This window comes from Oryzias latipes, chromosome 20, assembly GCF_053564925.1.
Source record: "Oryzias latipes strain Hd-rR chromosome 20, Olatipes_Hd-rR_3.1".
In the NCBI taxonomy this organism is placed as follows: domain Eukaryota; kingdom Metazoa; phylum Chordata; class Actinopteri; order Beloniformes; family Adrianichthyidae; genus Oryzias; species Oryzias latipes.
In genome coordinates this window covers 14,460,505-14,479,883 of record NC_136256.1, presented here as the reverse complement: position 1 = coordinate 14,479,883, position 19,379 = coordinate 14,460,505, and the positions used below count along the sequence as shown (strand labels likewise).

Genomic DNA, 19,379 nt, shown 5'->3' with positions numbered 1-19,379 from the left:
TAGATTCACTCTTCCGCTGTAGCGGTCTGCATCGTTCATTTTGGTTTCCATCTCTCCAACCTTCTTCTCCAGCTCTTCACATTGCTTTTTCAGGCTCTCATTTAGTTTTTTCAAGTCCATGACCTCCTGATGGCAAAACTCAACTGACTTCTTCAAATTGTCAATTTGGACAGTATTGTAATGCACAGCTTCATCAGTTTTGTCAGCTCGTTCGTTAATTTTTTCGGTAACTGCTTTGATGATGGTGGACTGAAGCTCAGACAAAGTCGGCTCAGTTGCAGCGCTTTTCTCAGGATTATTTTGCTTTTCTTCTCCTCTCACCTTCTTGGGGGGATGTTTCATATGTGTATTTGGCATTGAAGAGCATTTTCCATCATCCTTCATGTGACATGCATAGGAATGGGTCTCTCTGATGTTTCTTTTTTCCTTAGAAGCATCCACTTCCATATTTTCCAAAGAGCTGCTGCGGTTGAGAGAGCCGCGGTTATCTTTTGATTTCTTCATCATTATTAGTTTAGATTTTGAAACATTAATTTGAAAAAACTTCACGGAAATTTTTTTGCTGTTGTTTCAAGGCAAAGGGTCGGCAAAAAAACCAGTTTGTGCAGCGAATTCCAAGTTTTAAGAACTCACAGAAGTTTCTTACACGCGGTCGCGGTCGCCATCTTGGCCCCGTTTAATCTTGGTGCGGCCCGCAGGTATGACATATGACGTTTTAAAGTGTTGTGTGCGGAACTGAACGAATCCACCAATCACGGCGGGGGAAATGGTCGCGGGGGCGTGATATTGGCATGGGGTGATATAAGCAGAGAGACAATTCTAGGGGCAGAGAGACAATTCTAGGGTGGCCCAGAAGGGTCACAACACAACACATTAACTTTACACACAACACATTAACTATACACACAACACATTAACTTTACACACAACACATTAACTTTACACACAACAAATTAAATTTACACACAACACATTAACTTTACACACAACACAATAACTTTACACACAACACATTAACTTTACACACAACACATTAACTTTACACACAGTACATTAACTTTACACACAACACATTAACTTTACACACAACAAATTAAATTTACACACAACACATTAACTTTACACACAACACAATAACTTTACACACAACACATTAACTTTACACACAACACATTAACTTTACACACAGTACATTAACTTTACACACAACACAATAACTCGCAACACAACACATTAACTCGCAACACACCACATTAACTCGCAATACAACACATTAAGTCACAACACATTAACTCACAACACAACACATCAACTCACAACACAACAATTCACAACACAACACATTAACTCACAACACAACAACTCACAACACAACACATTAACTCACAACGGAAGTGTAAGTGCTTTTATTCTGAAATTTCCACCGGAAGTAAAACTGGAATGGAATTGCTTTTATTCTGACATTCTCACCGGAAGTAAAGCTGCAATGGAAGTGCTTTTATTCTGAAATTTCCACCGGCCTTAGCCGCGAACTACGTAACAGAAAGTAACTTCACAGTCAGCCTCGGAGGGAGCACGTTTTATCCACAAGAGAAGCTAGCAGCGGTGAGGATCGTTAAAATCTTCAGAAGTAAGTAAAACAATAATTTATTATTACGATAATGTATTAACTACTGATATGCACTATTAGAAATGTTTTTAACTGTGAGTTGTTCTTAAAGATTGATTTGATTGGTCCAAAGCTACAAATGAGGACATCAATAAATACACAGCAACCACCGATGCTCAGCTGCAGGCTGTAAAATTACCCAGGGATACACTGGCATGCTGTAATCCAAACTGCAAAAATACTAATCATTGTGCTGAATTATGTAAACTCTATGAAAATATAGTCAAAGTTGTTAAAGATAGTAGTCTTTGCCTACGAAGCAGGATTCATAAAAGCTTGACCGTCAAGACGACGCTGAAGTTGGCTTCCGATTCACAGCTTCCGATTCGCAAGGGCACTAAAGGAACATTCCGCTGTATTTTTTGCACTAAGATCACCTAAAACCGGGTCCTGTTCAAAAACCGCTGGACCTGGACTGCTCAAACCTGGATTAAATTATGCATTAGATACTACAGAACACATTAAACACAGATTCTGATTTGTGAAACCTTCCTCTGATTTGTGAAAATGTGAAATAGTGAGAAAAAGGCGATAAAAATAAACCTGAGTCCACTTCAGACCAGGTCCTGTTCAAAAACCGCTGGACCTGGACTGCTCAAACCTGGATTAAATTATAATTTAGATAGTAAAGAACACATTAAACACAGTTTCGGATTTGTGAAACCTTCCTCTGATTTGTGAAAATGTGAAATACGTTCATTTTATCGCATTTTACGCACTGAGTCCACCTTAGACCAGGTCCTGTGCAAAAACCGCTGGACCTGAACTGCTCAAACCTGGATGAAATTATGCATTAGATAGTAAAGAACACATTAAACACAGTTTCTGATTTGTGAAACCTTCTTCTGATTTGTGAAAATGTGAAATAGGTTGATTTTTATTGCATTTTACGCACTGAGTCCACCTTAGACCAGGTCCTGTTCAAAAACCGCTGTACCTGGACTGCTCAAACCTGGATTAAATTATAATTTAGATAGTAAAGAACACAATAAACACAGTTTCTGGTTTTTGAAAACTTCCTCTGATTTGTGAAAATGTGAAATAGGTTGATTTTTATCGCATTTTACGCACTGAGTCCACCTTAGACCAGGTCCTGTTTAAAAACCGCTGTGTGAAATAATATATTTTTATCGCATTTTATGCACTTTAAGGACAATAGGGACAAGGGAAGGACAACTTAAATCAAAACACCAAAACAGGAACTTTAAAGTAAATCAGAAAACAAACCAAGAAATATTGAACAAAAAAACTAAACTTATGTCAGAGATACATGCTAACCGTGACCATAACTATGTATCCAATCTGACATCTGTTTCTCAGTTTATTTTGTATTTTGAGATTTTGATGTCGCCTCGTCTAGCCTTCTTGGATTCCTAAAGTCCATCGTAAAAGTGCCAGCTTTTGTCTGGGCCAAGTATGTGGAATGCAACAAAGTGATTTTGCACACCCAGGTTAGGGTCACCGGCTCGTACCTGTGTGAACACATACAATAGTAAAATCCAGTATAAAAAATAAAAATGTTAAGGAATAAAAAAATACAATTCCACCCAAATTACATGAACAGAACCTGGTCAGAGGTGGACTCAGTGCGTAAAATGCGATAAAAATCAACCTATTTCACGAATCAGAGGAAGGTTTCACAAATCCGAAACTGTGTTTAATGTGTTCTTTACTATCTAAATTATAATTTAATCCAGGTTTGAGCAGTCCAGGTACAGCGGTTTTTGCACAGGACCTGGTCTAAGGTGGACTCAGTGCGTAAAATGCAATAAAAATCAACCTATTTCACATTTTCACAAATCAGAGGAAGGTTACACAAATCCGAAACTGTGTTTAATGTGTTCTTTTCTATCTAATGCATAATTTCATCCAGGTTTGAGCAGTCCAGGTACAGCGGTTTTTGAACAGGACGTGGTCTAAGGTGGACTCAGTGCATAAAATGTGATGAAAAAAATCCTTCTATTTCACATTTTCACAAATCAGAGGAAGGTTTCACAAATCAGAAACTGTGTTTAATGTGTTCTTTACTATCTAATGCATAATTTAATCCAGGTTTGAGCAGTCCAGGTCCAGCGGTTTTTGCACAGGACCTGGTCTAAGGTGGACTCAGTGCGTAAAATGCGATAAAATGAACCTATTTCACATTTTCACAAATCAGAGGAAGGTTTCACAAATCCGAAACTGTGTTTAATGTGTTCTTTACTATCGAAATTATAATTTAATCCAGGTTTAAACAGTCCAGGTCCAGCGGTTTTTGCACAGGACCTGGTCTAAGGTGGACTCAGTGCGTAAAATGCAATAAAAATCAACCTATTTCACATTTTCACAAATCAGAAGAAGGTTTCACAAATCAGAAACTGTGTTTAATGTGTTCTTTACTATCTAATGCATAATTTCATCCAGGTTTGAGCAGTTCAGGTACAGCGGTTTTTGCACAGGACCTGGTCTAAGGTGGACTCAGTGCGTAAAATGCGATAAAATGAACCTATTTCACATTTTCACAAATCAGAGGAAGGTTTCACAAATCAGAATCTGTGTTTAATGTGTTCTTTACTATCTAAATTATAATTTAATCCAGGTTTGAGCAGTCCAGGTCCAGCGGTTTTTGAACAAGACCTGGTCTGAAGTGGACTCAGTGAGAAAAAGGCAATAAAAATGAACCTATTTCACATTTTCACAAACCAGAGGAAGGTTTCACAAATCAGAAACTGTGTTTAATGTGTTCTTTACTATCTAATGCATAATTTCATCCAGGTTTGAGCAGTTCAGGTCCAGCGGTTTTTGCACAGGACCTGGTCTAAGGTGGACTCAGTGTGTAAAATGCGATAAAATGAACGTATTTCACATTTTCACAAATCAGAGGAAGGTTTCACAAATCCGAAACTGTGTTTAATGTGTTCTTTACTATCTAAATTATAATTTAATCCAGGTTTGAGCAGTCCAGGTCCAGCTGTTTTTGCACAGGACCTGGTCTGAAGTGGACTCAGGTTTTTTTATCGCCTTTTTCTCACTATTTCACATTTTCACAAATCAGAAGAAGGTTTCACAAATCAGAATCTGTGTTTAATGTGTTCTGTAGTATCTAATGCATAATTTAATCCAGGTTTGAGCAGTCCAGGTCCAGCGGTTTTTGAACAGGACCCGGTTTTAGGTGATCTTAGTGCAAAAAATACAGCGGAATGTTCTTTTAGTGCCCTTGCGAATCGGAAGCTGTGAATCGGAAGCCAACTTCAGCGTCGTACCGTCAAGCCAGGCTGGAATGACTTTGTAGCTGAACATCATGCTGCAGCCAGGGATGCATCACACTCTGGCATGAAGCTGGGAAACCTCGACAAGGTGCTTTATTTGAGACCAAGAAAATGACTACTGCTAGATTCAAATATTCACTTCGCATTATCAAAAGGCAAGAAAACATGATGAGAGCAGACTCTCTGGCCAGAGGTCTACAAAATAATGATTACCATAAATTCTGGAAGGAGGTCAATGCTATGAATAATCGTAAAACTTCATTGCCATCCAACATTGAAGGTGTATGTGGTGCTGATAACATTGCTGATTTATGGCGTAAGCATTATTCTGACCTGCTCAATTCGGTAAAAAGTCATGCATTTTCTATTGACAATGTGGACTCTTACTGACACTATGGTTATACGTGCAAGTGAGATTCAAGATGCAATTTCAAAGATAAAAGAAGGCAAAGCATATGGTCAAGATGACATCACAGTCGAGCATTTAAAATATTCAAGTTTTAAATTACTGCCCCTGTTGGCCATGTGTTTCACTGGCTTTTTAACCCATGGAGTCTTGCCTGATTCAATTCTCTGTTGTATTGATTCCCGTCATCAAAGACAAGACTGCCAGTTTAAATAGTCTGTTGAATTACCGACCGATTGCCCTTTCCAGCAACATTTCAAAAATTTTAGAATATGTTTTATTGACTAGACTCAAAGTGCATCTTTTAACGAGTGAGAATCAATTTGGTTTTAAAAAAAAGTCTCGGCACTGATATGTGTATCTACGCGTTACAGGAAATAGTTGGGAAATACCTGCATTTGAATACATCTGTATTTTTGTGTTTTATTGATGCCACTAAGGCCTTTGACAGGGTCAACCACCTCAAGCTTTTTCAGAAGCTAATTGATCGAGGAGTGCCCAAATACCTTGTACGATTCCTGGCTTTCTGGTACGCTAATCAAACAATGGTAGTCAAATGGGGCAATGTCTTATCAGAGCCTTTTGATGTAAGCAATGGTGTTCAACAGGGGAGGATCCTCTCTCCATTTCCATTCAATGTGTATATTCATGATCTATCCACTAATCTGAATCTGCAAAACTGGGTGTGTTGTTGGATGTCAGACCTTTAATCATCTTATGCATGTTGATGACCTTGTCATTTTTAGCCCCTACAGTGCTGGGTTACAAACACTTTTAAAAGTTTGTTCTGACTATGGCAGAGACTTTGATATAAACTACAATCCCTCCAAAAGCAAAGTAATGATTGTAAGGACCAAAGACGACAGAAATCTAAACTTTCCTGTTTTTAAGCTTTGTGGAACGCCTCTGGAACAAACCTCATCTATCAAATACCTTGGACATTTCATTGCTGATGATTGGAGGGATGATAGAGACATTTAGAGACAGTACTGTAAACTCTATGCTCAGGCAAACATGCTAATGAGAAAATTCAGTACTTGTTCTCTTCAAGTGAAGTGTTCGCTGTTCAGAGCTTACTGCACTCCTCTGTATACGGTCCCTCTATGGTGGAACTATGGACGTGGGACATTCCGCAAATTCTTAGTGGCTTATAATGATGCTTTTAGGCTTCTGCTACAGGTGCCTAGGTGGTACAGAGCCAGTCAGCTATTTGTGGATGCTCACATCCCCACCTGTGAAGCACTACTGCGTAAGCTTACATACGGCCTTATGGAACGCCTGGACAAATCTAAGAACTCAAATATCATGTCTCTGACTGATCCCAAAAGAAGCTCATGCCGCCACACTTCTGCCCTGTGGAAACACTGGATACAGCGATTATAATCTTTTTAATTTATATCTTTTTACTTTTTATTATGTATACTGTATTTGTATCTTTTTTTCTATGGACCACATCTGAGTCTGAAATAAAAGTGTGTTTTGTTCTCACAGTCACACTAAAACACAAGAATAAACAAGTCAATAGACATGACAAATTAGACTACCAAAGGGAAATGTGTGCCTCGCTGGCTGAATACACCAAAGAGTGCAAGGAAACAGCATTGATACCATTTCCCTTTTCTTCTTACACTTTTTGCCACATGGACCTCCTTTAATTAAACTGCTTTACAACATAAAACCTACCTCTAGGCAACAAAGCATTGAAACAAAGATTCCAACCCTCAGAAATATCCAAAAAACGAGATACAGAATACACGAAATAAGAATTGTGAAAAAAAATGAAACAGATTACAAATACCAATACTGACATTGTGACAGGTAAAATTCCAGTTCGTAGAAAGGATTTAAAAAGATTTAGTGTTATTCATTCCAGCGTTTAGAGGACATTTGTTACAAGTTGTCATGGTGCCTCTGCCAGCTACTCTCCCCCTCCCCCGCCTGCTCTGTTCCTGACGCGACCAGCTGCCACCACTCACCTCATTATCGCCGTTACCCTCTTAAGGAGCACCTGGACCTCCACTCGACGCCAGTTCGTTGTTCCTCCCATGGTGCTTAGTCTGGTCAGCTCATGTTCCTGTTTGTTGTCAATGCTTCAAGTTACTCATTGCTCCTCTCGTCTCTATCTCAGGAAGAATCACCTCTGGAACTCACCTGGTCGCTGTTCTCTGCCTGGACTCTGACTGTCTCGCTCTGGAATCCTGCTGCCACGCCACCTCTGGAGAAAAGCCATTACTCACCCTTTGCTATATAAAATCAAACTAGACTTACCCCGTTGTCCGAGTCTCCTTCTGGGTTTCAGCATTTGGGTCACTCTGAACTCTCGTCGTATCATGACAGAACGAACTGGCCATACCCCTGACCCAGCTGACCCGGAAGGTCTCCGCCACGCTATATCCCTACAAGGAAATCTGCTAAACCATCAAGCGGACGCCATCTCTCAAATGTCCTCTACTCAGTGGGATCTTTTCCGTCGTCTCGACAGCATCACGCAAACCCTCTGTGAACTAACTGGTTGATCCTCTAATCCCACAGCCGCAGCTCAAGTTCACACTTCCGGCAACAATCCCATTTCCGCATCCGCCACTGTCCCGGAAAATGTCCGTCTCCAGCCGGAACCTTTTTTCGGTGATGTTGAATCTTGCGGAGGGTTCCTGATTCAGTGTCAACTTATCTTCCAGCAGGCCCCCAGGTATTACCAGGCCGATCACAACAAAATCTCGTTAATCGTTAACTCTCTTCGTAGCAAAGCTTTACAATGGGCTCAGGCCTTTCTGGCGTCTCACCCTATAATTCATCTTCCATTTGACCGATTCCTCGGGGAATTCCGACTCGTGTTTGACCAGCCCCGTAAACAGGAAGAAGCCATCCGGCGGTTGCTAAATCTCAAACAAGGTAGCCGTTCGGTAAGCGACCATCTTATTGATTTTCGGATACTAGCGGTCGAAGCGGGTTGGCCCGATCCAGTTCTCCAAGGGGTATTCTACCAGTCACTGAATGAGAAAATAAAAGATCACCTATGTTCTCAGCCCGAAGCAGGACATTTTGAAGATCTCGTCTCTGCGGCTCTGCGATCCGACGTCCAGCTACGAGAACGCATCACGGAACGGAACTGCAAGCCACCATCGCACTCGTCCAATCCTGCTCCTCCTGTATGTGTAGCTCAGCCATTCATTTCTGTACTCCCTGCCTGCAGTGCTGGTGAGCCCATTCTTGTAGGTCACTCAAAACCTGACTACAAAAGAAAGGGAGAAGCGTCGTGAAGAGGGGCTATGTTTTTATTGTGGTCGAGCCGGCCATTTTGTCTCGCAATGCAGCTCACGTCTTCTTAAACTCCCGAAACCCCCCGGTAGATATCAGTCCACGGGGAAATAATCCCGATCTCGTCAAGAATTCTAAGTTTTTGTTTGTCCCGGTAAAAATCGTTCATCAAAATCAAGTTCATGAACTCCAGGCTCTCATAGATTCAGGTGCCGAACACAGCCTCATAGACCAGCGTCTCGTTCATGACCTCACGCTATCCCTCGAAGATCTCGCCTCCCCCGTGACCGCTGCTGGTTTAGGGGGTAAACAACTCACCCGCATCACTAAACGCACGAGGCCCGTTCTTATATTAACCTCCGGGAATCACAGAGAATACCACCAGTTCTTCGTCACCCAGTGTCCTCAGACACCCATCATTTTGGGGTTTTCTTGGCTTCAGACCCATAATCCTCATATTGATTGGGGTTCTCCTCGCATTGCCAACTGGAGTACCCACTGTATGGCTAACTGTCTACATTCTGCCATCCCGATCACTAACTTTTCCGATTCTGAACTCGATAAAGAAATTGATCTTTCCAACGTCCCCGCTTGCTACCATGATCTCAAAAACGTATTCTCTAAATCCAAGGCCAGTGCTCTTCCGCCCCACAGACCATATGATTGTTCCATCAAACTGCTCAACGCGGCCCCCCTCCCTAAAGGGAGACTTTATAACCTATCTGGGCCCGAAAAAGCCTCCATGGAAAATTACATTCAGGAAGCCCTTTCCATGGGTCATATCCGTCCCTCAACCTCTCCTGTCGGTGCAGGGTTTTTCTTCGTGGAGAAGAAAGACAAGACGTTAAGACCCTGCATAGATTACCGTGAGCTAAATCAAATTACTGTTAAAGATAAATATTCCCTGCCTCTAATTGATTCTGTTTTTGATTCTGTCCAACAAGCCAAGATTTTCTCCAAACTTGATCTCAGGAACGCATATCACCTGGTCCGCATTCGGGAGGGTGACGAATGGAAAACGGCATTTAAAACGCCGCTTGGACACTATGAATATTTAGTTATGCCATTCGGGCTTACCAATGCTCCCGCCGTTTTTCAGCGCCTTGTAAATGATGTCCTCAGGGACTTTCTAAATAGATTTGTTTTCGTTTATTTGGACGATATCCTCATCTACTCCTCTGATCCGGATCAGCACGAACATCATGTCCGCCTCGTCCTGGAGAGGCTTCTCGAAAATCGTCTGTACGTCAAAGCCGAAAAATGCGAGTTTCATGTATCTACTATCCCGTTCCTTGGTTACATAATCGAAGCCGGCAATATCCGCCCTGACCCCGCCAAAATTGAAGCTGTTACGCAATGGGAGGTTCCTCAAAGCCGCAAAAAGCTACAACAATTTCTGGGCTTCGCCAATTTCTATAGGAGGTTCATTCGCAATTATAGTAGCATTGCTGCTCCCCTCACGCAACTCACCTCCATCAACAAGACTTACCACTGGAACCCCGCCGCCGATGCAGCTTTTAAGAGACTTAAAGAACTCTTTGTCTCTGCACCCATTCTCACACAACCGGATGTCACTAAACAGTTCATCGTCGAGGTTGATGCCTCTGATTCTGGAGTTGGGGCTGTTCTTTCTCAACGGGAGGAGTCTTCAGGCAAACTAAAACCTTGTGCCTTCTTCTCCCGCAAACTGAGCCCAGCCGAGCAGAATTATGATGTTGGGAATCGTGAGCTCTTAGCCATAAAACTAGCTTTGGAGGAATGGCGCCACTGGCTCGAGGGGGCAGAGCAACCTTTTATAGTTTGGACCGACCACAAGAATCTCGCTTATCTCCGCAGTGCCAAACGTCTTAATTCCAGACAGGCCCGTTGGTGTCTATTCTTTGACCGCTTCAATTTTTCGATCACGTACCGTCCAGGCAGCCGCAATGTCAAACCGGATGCCTTGTCCCGCAAATACTCAGTCTCTGAATCCTCCTCTGACTCACCCATCATTCCCACCTCCTGTTTTGTAGGTAATCTCACCTGGGAGATCGAAAGCAAGGTCCAACAGGCCCAAGGTGAGATACCAAATGGCATTACATGTCCTCCTGGCACCTTGTATGTCCCTGATTCCCTTAGGTCTAACGTCCTGACCTGGGGTCACACATCCCGCATTGCCTGCCATGGAGGGGTTCACAGGACCATCAACCTACTAAAACGGCGGTTTTACTGGCCCGCGTTGGAGAAGGACGTAAGGGAGTATGTTGCGGCCTGCACCATCTGTGCCCGCTCCAAGTCATCCAACTCGCCCCCTTCTGGTCATCTGTTGCCTTTGCCTACGCCAAGCCGTCCCTGGTCTCATATTGCGGTGGACTTTGTAACCGGATTGCCTCCGTCCCAGGGTCACACGGTAATCCTTACAGTCATTGACCGCTTCTCTAAATTCGCACAATTCATTCCCCTGCCTCAGCTACCCTCTGCATCCGAAACCGCGGACATCCTCATCAATCACGTTTTTCGCCACCATGGGATACCATCCGACATTGTGTCCGACCGCGGACCTCAGTTTACGTCCCAGGTGTGGAAGGCCTTCTGCTCCGCCCTCGGAGCCACGGTCAGTCTCTCTTCGGGATACCATACAAGTGTGTTATATAAAAGAAGAGTTCTATATTTTCTATAATATACATTATAAAATAATATAGGGCTCCTAACCTGTATTTATTAACAAAGCTCAAAGTTTGGTCAAGAAAAAAATAACTGGAATGCAGACACACTCACTGGTGTCTTAAATGTAAACGTAGCAAAGCAAAAGAAAGAAAGAAAATTGACGGACTTCATTGTGCATTTTGAGTAAGGGTTTTCTAAAGAAAATGTGTTTCTTCTGAGAAAACAATGTTGTTTAAGGGGAGGACTTACTGAACAACCGGAATCTGTCTCTTGAAAATTATGGGCTAGGGAGGTTTCTGTCTTAACCCATCTGTTTGCCTGTTCACCACCACAAAACAAGAAGGGCTGGAACCTGTTCCTGGTACACTCTCACTCTTAACCTTCAACTCCTCTGTTGTTCCTACAGCCAGTCTTACTACATGTCCTGAACAACTTCAATGTACTTCTCTGACACTCCAGACTTTCTTATGCAAACCACAGCTCCTCTTCAGGGTTGTCCAGTTCCAGGCCTTGAGGGTCAGTGTCCAACATGTTTTCCAACCAATCTACCATTTTAAGCTCCTAAATGGCAAAAATCAGGTAATCAACAGCAGATACGGCAGGGTTTCTGGAAAACCAGCAGGAGGCCTAGACTTGGACATCCCTGAGCTCTGTCACAGACTTTCTCAAGATCCACAAGAGCGCAATGTAGCTTCATCTGAATGTATCTGTTATCGTCCAGATGCACTTTAAAAAGAAATATTGTATTTGCGTTTTCTTTTACAAGTGCAGCCCACAAACGCTCACTTCAAAGGTCATAATCAAACTCCTGCAGTTCGGCTTTTCCTTTTTAACAACCGCCAAAAAACACGTTTTCTTCATCTCTTTTTCCACCAACGGGAGTCTGGTCAACAAGTGCTGTTGACCTACAGCATAGTAGCCTAACCCTGGTCTTTAAGATCTACTACCCTGCCTGTTTTCCAGATCTCCCTGAAACTCTTGTTCTAATAACCTGAATCAGAAGTCTTCAAAGAAATGGAGACACACAAGTCAGATAATCAGCAGCAGGGAGAGCTGGAAAACAGACAGGGTGGTAGAATCCCTAGTATTATATTATGACATTTTTATAAGACAACAATCCTAATTTTATTTTATTTTCATCTTTATTTCTTTCTGCTCTATCCATCTGGATATGTGTGTAATCTTTCACACAAAATAAAAAACAAATACAAACCTCTCAGGAAGGGAGGGGGTAATAACTTCTCAGGAAGGGGGGTGAGTAACTGTACTGGGTAGTTAGCAGAGTTGTGCTGCTATGAGTGAATGGATGATTCTGTTGTGTTGTGAGCTTCATTCTGAGGGTTTTCACTTCTCTCAGCAGAGATGAAAAACTAGTTAAGTTACAATCATTAGCTGGATCATTTTCTACTTGCGGGTAGTTAGTAAAAGACGGGAACAGGTCAGTAATGAGTCAGTGAGGAAGATGAGTCATGATTCACAAATCAGTGACTCGACAGTATTGAACAATTGACCATGACTCACACATCACCACTGAACTTCCAGTAAACTGAGATTGCAGCAGTGGAGGAGAACCCCTCCCCCATACAGCTCAACTATAGATATCCTGCTGTTGATCACTGGGAGGACAAACAGAGAAGACATCGTGGAGCTTCAACTGAGAACATAGAAGAACTTCCTTCAAGAAGGTATGTGACACTAGAACTCATCATGAGCCGCGTTTACATGGGCAAAAGTAATCGGAATGAACGCCTGATCGGAAAGAAAATGCGTCATGTAAACGCGCCATTCGGAATACTCTGCCCCGATCAGACTCCTTCGGATCAGAATTTCTTTCCGATCGAGATAGGTGGGTTATACCGATCGTTTATCCGATCGTGGAGCATGTAAACGGTCATTCCGATCGTGTGTCACTTCTGCTCTGGGTTACGTCATGCATAGATGGTATTTCGCTGAGAGAAAGCTTTGGAGCGCATACGGGACCCATCAGCTGCCATGCGGACGCCCCGTGAAAAGCGCCGCTCCGCTCTCTCCCCGCTGGCTCTCCCCTCTCTTTTACCCCTCACGAGGGAGATGCGGGGCAGGAGCGCTTCGTGCCCCCCGAGGCTCACTCGGTCAACTGGCACCCGAGTGAGCAGAGCAGCTGGATTAATAACTTCGTGTCTGAGGGGAGGAGGATGCTTGTTCGGTGTCCGTTTTTTTTTTGTTTTGTTATGTGTGGGAGAATTCAGACTGCAAGCCGTCCCGCCGCTCTGGTTTAGTGGCTGCAGGACTCAGGAGAGCCGCCAGCTCACGCAGCGAGTTTGTGGAAGCAGAAATAAATGTCGCTCAGTCCTTTTCAACACTACTGCGCATGCCCAAATGATTCATTCCGACCGACAGTGTGAGCCATGGGAACGTTTGTTCTAATCGGAAAAAGGTTTTCTGATCCCATGTGCACGGGTGAATTTTAACCCGACCATTGATCCGATCAAGATATTCTGCCCACGTAACTGCTGCTATTGTCATTTGTTAAAGGCACATAATTAGACCATCATTTCTAATGCATAGGTTGCTGCAGCAGATTAAGCCTCATCAAATAGACAAAAGAAAAAAATCCTTATTAATGGAAAAGTTAATGGGACAAATTCAGGAAATTAAATGATGACTGACAGAATGCTCCATGGTCCTTGAATTTCTGCCTGGAATTTAATCTTTTTGGTTTTAACCACATATTTCTATCACTCTCTCAGGTGATGAAACTTCGAATACAAACTGCAATTTGTTGCAACTGATGGCTTTGTTCTTCAGATGTCAGTGAAACCACAAAGTCAAATTAACACACAAATAAACAAACTTAAATACCACGTTTAGATGTGACAAATTAGATTAACGAAAACGAAAATACTGGCTGCATACACCAAGAAGTGTTCAAGGAACCAGTTTTGTTCCTGTTCACCTCTTGGAACTTGGACTTGGAACTAAGACACAAAGGTACCAGATTGTGCCCCCTTGTGGTTGATTAGATATCTGACAAAGAAATACTGAAATATTTTCCTCCTTTCTCATCATCAGACACTATGGCATCCATCAATCCTCTCTCCAAGGCCAACATCAGCTTCTCTCTGGCTATGTTCAGACAGCTGAGTGAGGACCACAGAACTACAAACATCTTCTTCTCTCCGTTCAGCATCTCTTCAGCTCTGGCTATGGTGATGCTGGGAGCCAGAGGTGACACAGCCACTCAGATGGCTGAGGTACAACTCACATATTTTAAGACAGGGGTGTCAAACTCATTTTGGTACGGGGGCCACATTCTGATATCAACTGGGCCGGACCAGTAACATCAAAGCAAAATAACAGCTTTGTTTTTGTTTTTTTTACTCAGTTGGGAAAAATGCCTCAACCAACATAGTAGCCTAATCACTTGTTACTACACATTCATTAATCAACTAATCACTTGTTACTACACATTCATTAATCAACTAATCACTTGTTACTACACATTCATTAATCAACTAATCACTTGTTACTACACATTAATTCACAGAGGCCAATGGATCTCAAATAAAATTCATTTCACTTCAAAAAAAGTTGGTCTATTCAATTTTAATACAGACTGAATATTTGACATCTGATACTGAAGCAATCCCGATAATAAACTCAAAAGGGGCAACAGAAAAAAACGAAACGCCGTGCCTTAAATGTAAATGTCCAAACCATTAAAAATTAAACTGAATTAAACCTGTTAACATTTGTGAACATAATCATTTAACCTCCCTTTCACTCCTTAAACATCACCTGACCGTCAATATAGGATTCAAACCCTGTACAGAAACACATTTACTGTCATTCAAGTGTGCAAAGCACAAGGAAATGTCCAAGAGTCTTTTCCTGGTTTATGCCTGAATTTTGTGGCAACACCTGCCTACTTCCTGACCTTTGATAGGATGCCATCAGTGACCAGACTGACATCACATGACTAGTTCACTACAACATCGTCTGGCGCAGTGACTAGAGAGATGACTATGTCATCAGCTGTTGTTGTGTCCATCAACTCCAGAAACTCAGCTGTGACTGTCTCTCTAACATCTCTAATAAAAATGCACAGCTGTATATATCTGTGTTGTTGGTGTTTTCATAAATAGCGACCCAAAATGCAATAAATGTCTGGATTCCTTCATTTGGCGTCCATGTCTCCTCAGAGATGTTGGATCTGGAATCGTAATTGACAGACTCGTGTTAGCAAAGGTCGACTGGTTTTTGGGGCACAAGCTTATCTCTGAAAATGGTTTGGATCTTTGCACCAATGTGTTTACAATAAAGTGTCTGTCACTGCTCCATCACTGATGTCAATGCTGCATTGAATGCAGACGGTTGTTTTTCAGTCCAGCTAATAGTTGGTAATTCTCTTTTCTAAACTGCAATTGTGAAACTTTTCTTTATGATGAGTCTCATAGTGGTGCTGAATGTTATATTCTTTGAACACTGCGACCTGTTGATGACATACCAAGCATGCAGGTTTTGCGTTCAGCTTTGTGAAAAAAGAAAACTCCAGGTTTTTCCTGGAAAGCTCTCACTCCACTTCACTTTTTGACAACATTTTGGTCATTAGGGTGTCACTACTGATGATCCTTATAGCAAGATAACACCGGTGAAGCTCATAGGGAACCAAAGTGTATCTTACCCAGACGCAGAGCTGTTAGGTTTTGCTTTTGGCACGTGCAGATTTATGCTGTTTCATCTGTTTTCTTATCCTTTACTCCCCCTAGTGGCGGAATTGCACACTTCGGTTATTTCTTTAAAAAATCATAACTCGCCAGAGGAATGGACTAGAAACTTGCTTTCTTTTTTAAACATCCTTATGATTTTTACTCTTCATGTGTGGGCCGGACTTAACCACCTGGCGGGCCGGATACGGCCCACGGGCCGTATGTTTGACACCCCTGCTCTAAGAGTTTCTGATCTTCTGATTTAAACTACAGAAACATTACATTTTAAAAGATCTGTAATGTTCACAGCATCTTTGTAACAAATTTGCTGTTTACAGTGCTTGAAGACCCAGGACTGTCAGGAGGAAGTCCACACTCTGTTCCAACAACTACTGGAGGAGCTGAACAAGCCAAGAGCTGGGTTTCTGCTCAGTGTTGCTAACAGGCTGTATGGAGAGCAGTCTTTCCTCTTCCTTAAGGTCAGCATTTCATGAAACACTGACAACATTTTTACTGGACTCTGACTGTCAGTCACTGGAGATCCAGGACACTGCTGACAGTTGATTTATCTCCACACAGTGACTTAATCGTTGCTGGATGGTTTCATGTGTTTTCAGGAGTTCTTAAAACAAACCAGCAGCTGCTACAATGCAGAACTGGAGTCTGTGGACTTTAGAAACAAATATGAAGAAGCCAGGATCAAGATCAACAGCTGGGTGGAGAAGCAGACCCAAGGTGGATCTCACTCACGCACCATCAGTGTGTCACATGATCCTGATGTTCAACACATTCTGGAACAGAGATTCTCCTGGTGGATCAGTGTGTTTCTGATGCTGATAGTCTGCAGTTTTGTCATTATTTTATGTATCATCATTTATTGTTACCAGATAAAATCAAAGATCTGGTGGGGGAAGGCATTCTGAACAACACCACCACTCTGGTGTTGGTCAACGCCATCTACTTCAAGGGAACCTGGGATCAACAGTTTCTGGGTATTCGGACGGAAGATGCTGAGTTTAGACTCAATAAGGTAAAAACACAGATGAAAACACAAAGTGACTGATGTTAGTCTGAGGTATTGACCTCTGAACTAACATGAACACAAACCTGAAACTCTTGACACATTTAAACTAAGCAAATCATTGACATATTCTTGGATATGAGAGTATTTTTTATGTGCTTGATATCTCAGAAAGACAAAAATCCTGTGATGATGATGAGACAGGAGGCCAAGTTCCCTTATGTTAAAATTCCTGAAATCGACTGTCAGGTAAACAAACACATAACACTTCAGCTGATTCTTGATTTATTTGAATGTTTTACCTTTACTGAGATTTCGTCATTTTCTGTATATTTGTCAGTATTTTATTCTGCTTGAATGTCTGAAACTCTGCTGGACAGATCCTGGAGATGCCTTACGAGGGGAAGGAGCTGAGCATGCTCATCTTTTTACCACGGGAAATACTAGATGAGAGCACAGGACTGGAGAGGGTAGGAATATCACAGAGACTGATAAAGACCAAACGTGCACACACTGTCATCTCTAATATTTACTGTTTCATCCTCTCAGCTGGAGAAACTATTGACCTACGAGAAATTCATGGAGTGGACTTCTCCAGAGAAAATGGATCTGACTAAAGTCGATGTTCGTCTTCCTCGATTCAAGATGGAGGAGAAGTATAACTTAAAGAAAGTGCTGACCCGCATGGGCATGGTGGATGCTTTTGATCAAGCAAAGTGCAATTTCTCAGGTAAGATATGTGAAAGCTCACAGTTTACTATGTCAAATGAGTGAATTCACAGAAGAAAGTTTGTCAGCTCTCTGTGATGTTGACAGTTTTCTCCAGTTTTCATGTTTATATTTATTTAGATCTATACTCTTCTGGTCCTCTGTTACAGGAATATCTGCAGCCAAAGATTTATACCTGTATGATGCCATCCACAAAGCGTTTGTGGAGGTGAATGAGAAGGGAACTGAAGCAGCTGCTGCCACTGCAATGTTTATGTGTAATTCTTCTGGTAATTTGAAACAGCAATACTTTACTGCTGACCACCCTTTCCTCTTCTTCATCCGTCATAACTCCAGCATGAATATTCTGTTTGCTGGACGTTTCTGCTCTCCTGAGTGAGAGCTGTGATCTTCAAAGAAAACTCAGCCAGCTAATATATACATTTATTGCAACAGCTGGAACAGATTTCTTTATTTCAAAGATTGATTTTTTCTTTTCATTTCAGCATTTAAGTGAAAATTGTAACATTTAATAAAGCAGGACTCCTATTCAAACCTTTGTTCTTGTCCATTTTTATCAAACCCTGCTTGATGAAATCACATTAAAGTTGAAGTTCTTGGTTCCTGTTATGAGCCTGTTTTCATTTACAGCACGTCAGCAAGATAATAATCCCAAATCTAAGATCAGCTACAATTCATTTTAGAGGAGATGAATAGACTGAATTAAAATATCCCATAATTTACACATTTTTTGTTGTAAGAAGCATAATATTCTGAAGACAATTTCATTTAAAGTGAGTACAAGTAATCCAAGTACATTCAGCTCTTCTGCAGCCAAAAGTACAAAAAAAAGTATGATAACTCACAATTGAAATGAGAATGCTGTCAGTGTTTTGGATGTATTTGTTCAGTTCTACACAGACACACATATCCCACTTTGTGTCCAGATCTTACATAGAAATAATTTGAGGGGAAAAAACTCAAAAACATTATTTTTAAAAATATTACATCAATTTTAAATGTCAAAATGTGAATAGTGAAAAAAACACACAAAGAACTTCAAATATTCTTAGAAATGTAGAAACAGTTAATTATTCTTAATAATTGTTGGTCTGAGTATTTCAGAAACTGCTAATCTGATGAGATTTTCATGCATAACCATCTCTAGGGTTTACGGAGAATGGTCCAAAGAAAGAGAAAATATCCAGTGAGCAGCAGTTCTGTGGACAGAAAGGCCTTGTTGATGCCAGAGGTCAGAGAAGAATGGACTGACCAGCTGATAGAAAGGCAATAGAAACTCAAATGACTGGTTTAAAGCAGGGGTGCCCAACCACAGGCCTCTAGGGCCGTTCTCCTGTTGGTTTTCCAGAAACCCTGTCTTATCTGCTGTTGATTTCCTGGATCAGGTGTGTTTAGCCAATAAGGAGCTTCAATGGCATGCATGGATCCAGGAGGTGACTGAGTCAGCAGGATGCAGCAGGATTTGTGCAGTCTCCCCAGGGAGAGGATGAAGATGGGAATGACTCGTCCCCTAAAGAAAATTCTTAACCTTTGTGCTATCCTAGGCACTTAAACATTGGGAGTTGGGTCATCTAGACCCACTAGACAGTGCCCTGAACCTTTTTTCTTCAATGATTTGCGATCTTCACTGGTGTCCATAGATTACATGAAATCCTCTCCACCTTTATCCACTTTGTCATTGTAGGGAGAACATGTCAATGTAAGGGTTGGGACA

General features: G+C 41.8%; 1 protein-coding gene across 4 annotated transcripts; it reads left to right on the top strand.

Annotated features, from left to right (window-relative positions):
• Window positions 1-1,505: 1,505 nt before the first annotated feature.
• LOC101163464 (leukocyte elastase inhibitor) lies at window positions 1,506-18,199 on the top strand. Of its 4 annotated transcripts, XM_020700724.3 has the most exons (10): window positions 1,555-1,630; window positions 12,770-12,912; window positions 14,279-14,460; window positions 16,254-16,394; window positions 16,533-16,650; window positions 16,803-16,945; window positions 17,108-17,185; window positions 17,317-17,406; window positions 17,486-17,666; window positions 17,815-18,199. In XM_020700724.3, exons 3-10 carry the CDS (start codon window positions 14,284-14,286, stop codon window positions 18,042-18,044), a joined length of 1,158 nt encoding a protein of 385 aa, XP_020556383.1. In that variant the 5' UTR covers window positions 1,555-1,630; window positions 12,770-12,912; window positions 14,279-14,283; the 3' UTR covers window positions 18,045-18,199. The 4 variants fall into 4 exon arrangements, with proteins under 4 accessions (XP_078794518.1, XP_020556383.1, XP_078794519.1 ...); XM_020700725.3 differs by lacking the exons at window positions 1,555-1,630; window positions 12,770-12,912 and adding an exon at window positions 13,957-14,197; XM_078938392.1 differs by lacking the exons at window positions 14,279-14,460; window positions 16,254-16,394; window positions 16,533-16,650; ... (3 more) ...; window positions 17,486-17,666; window positions 17,815-18,199 and adding an exon at window positions 7,452-11,174 and having other exon boundaries at window positions 1,506-1,630.
• Window positions 18,200-19,379: the final 1,180 nt, after the last annotated feature.

Coding starts and splice junctions, on each gene's coding strand:
- LOC101163464 (XM_078938392.1), top strand. CDS start 9,084: ATGGCTAACTGTCTACATTCTGCCATCCCGATCACTAACTTTTCCGAT.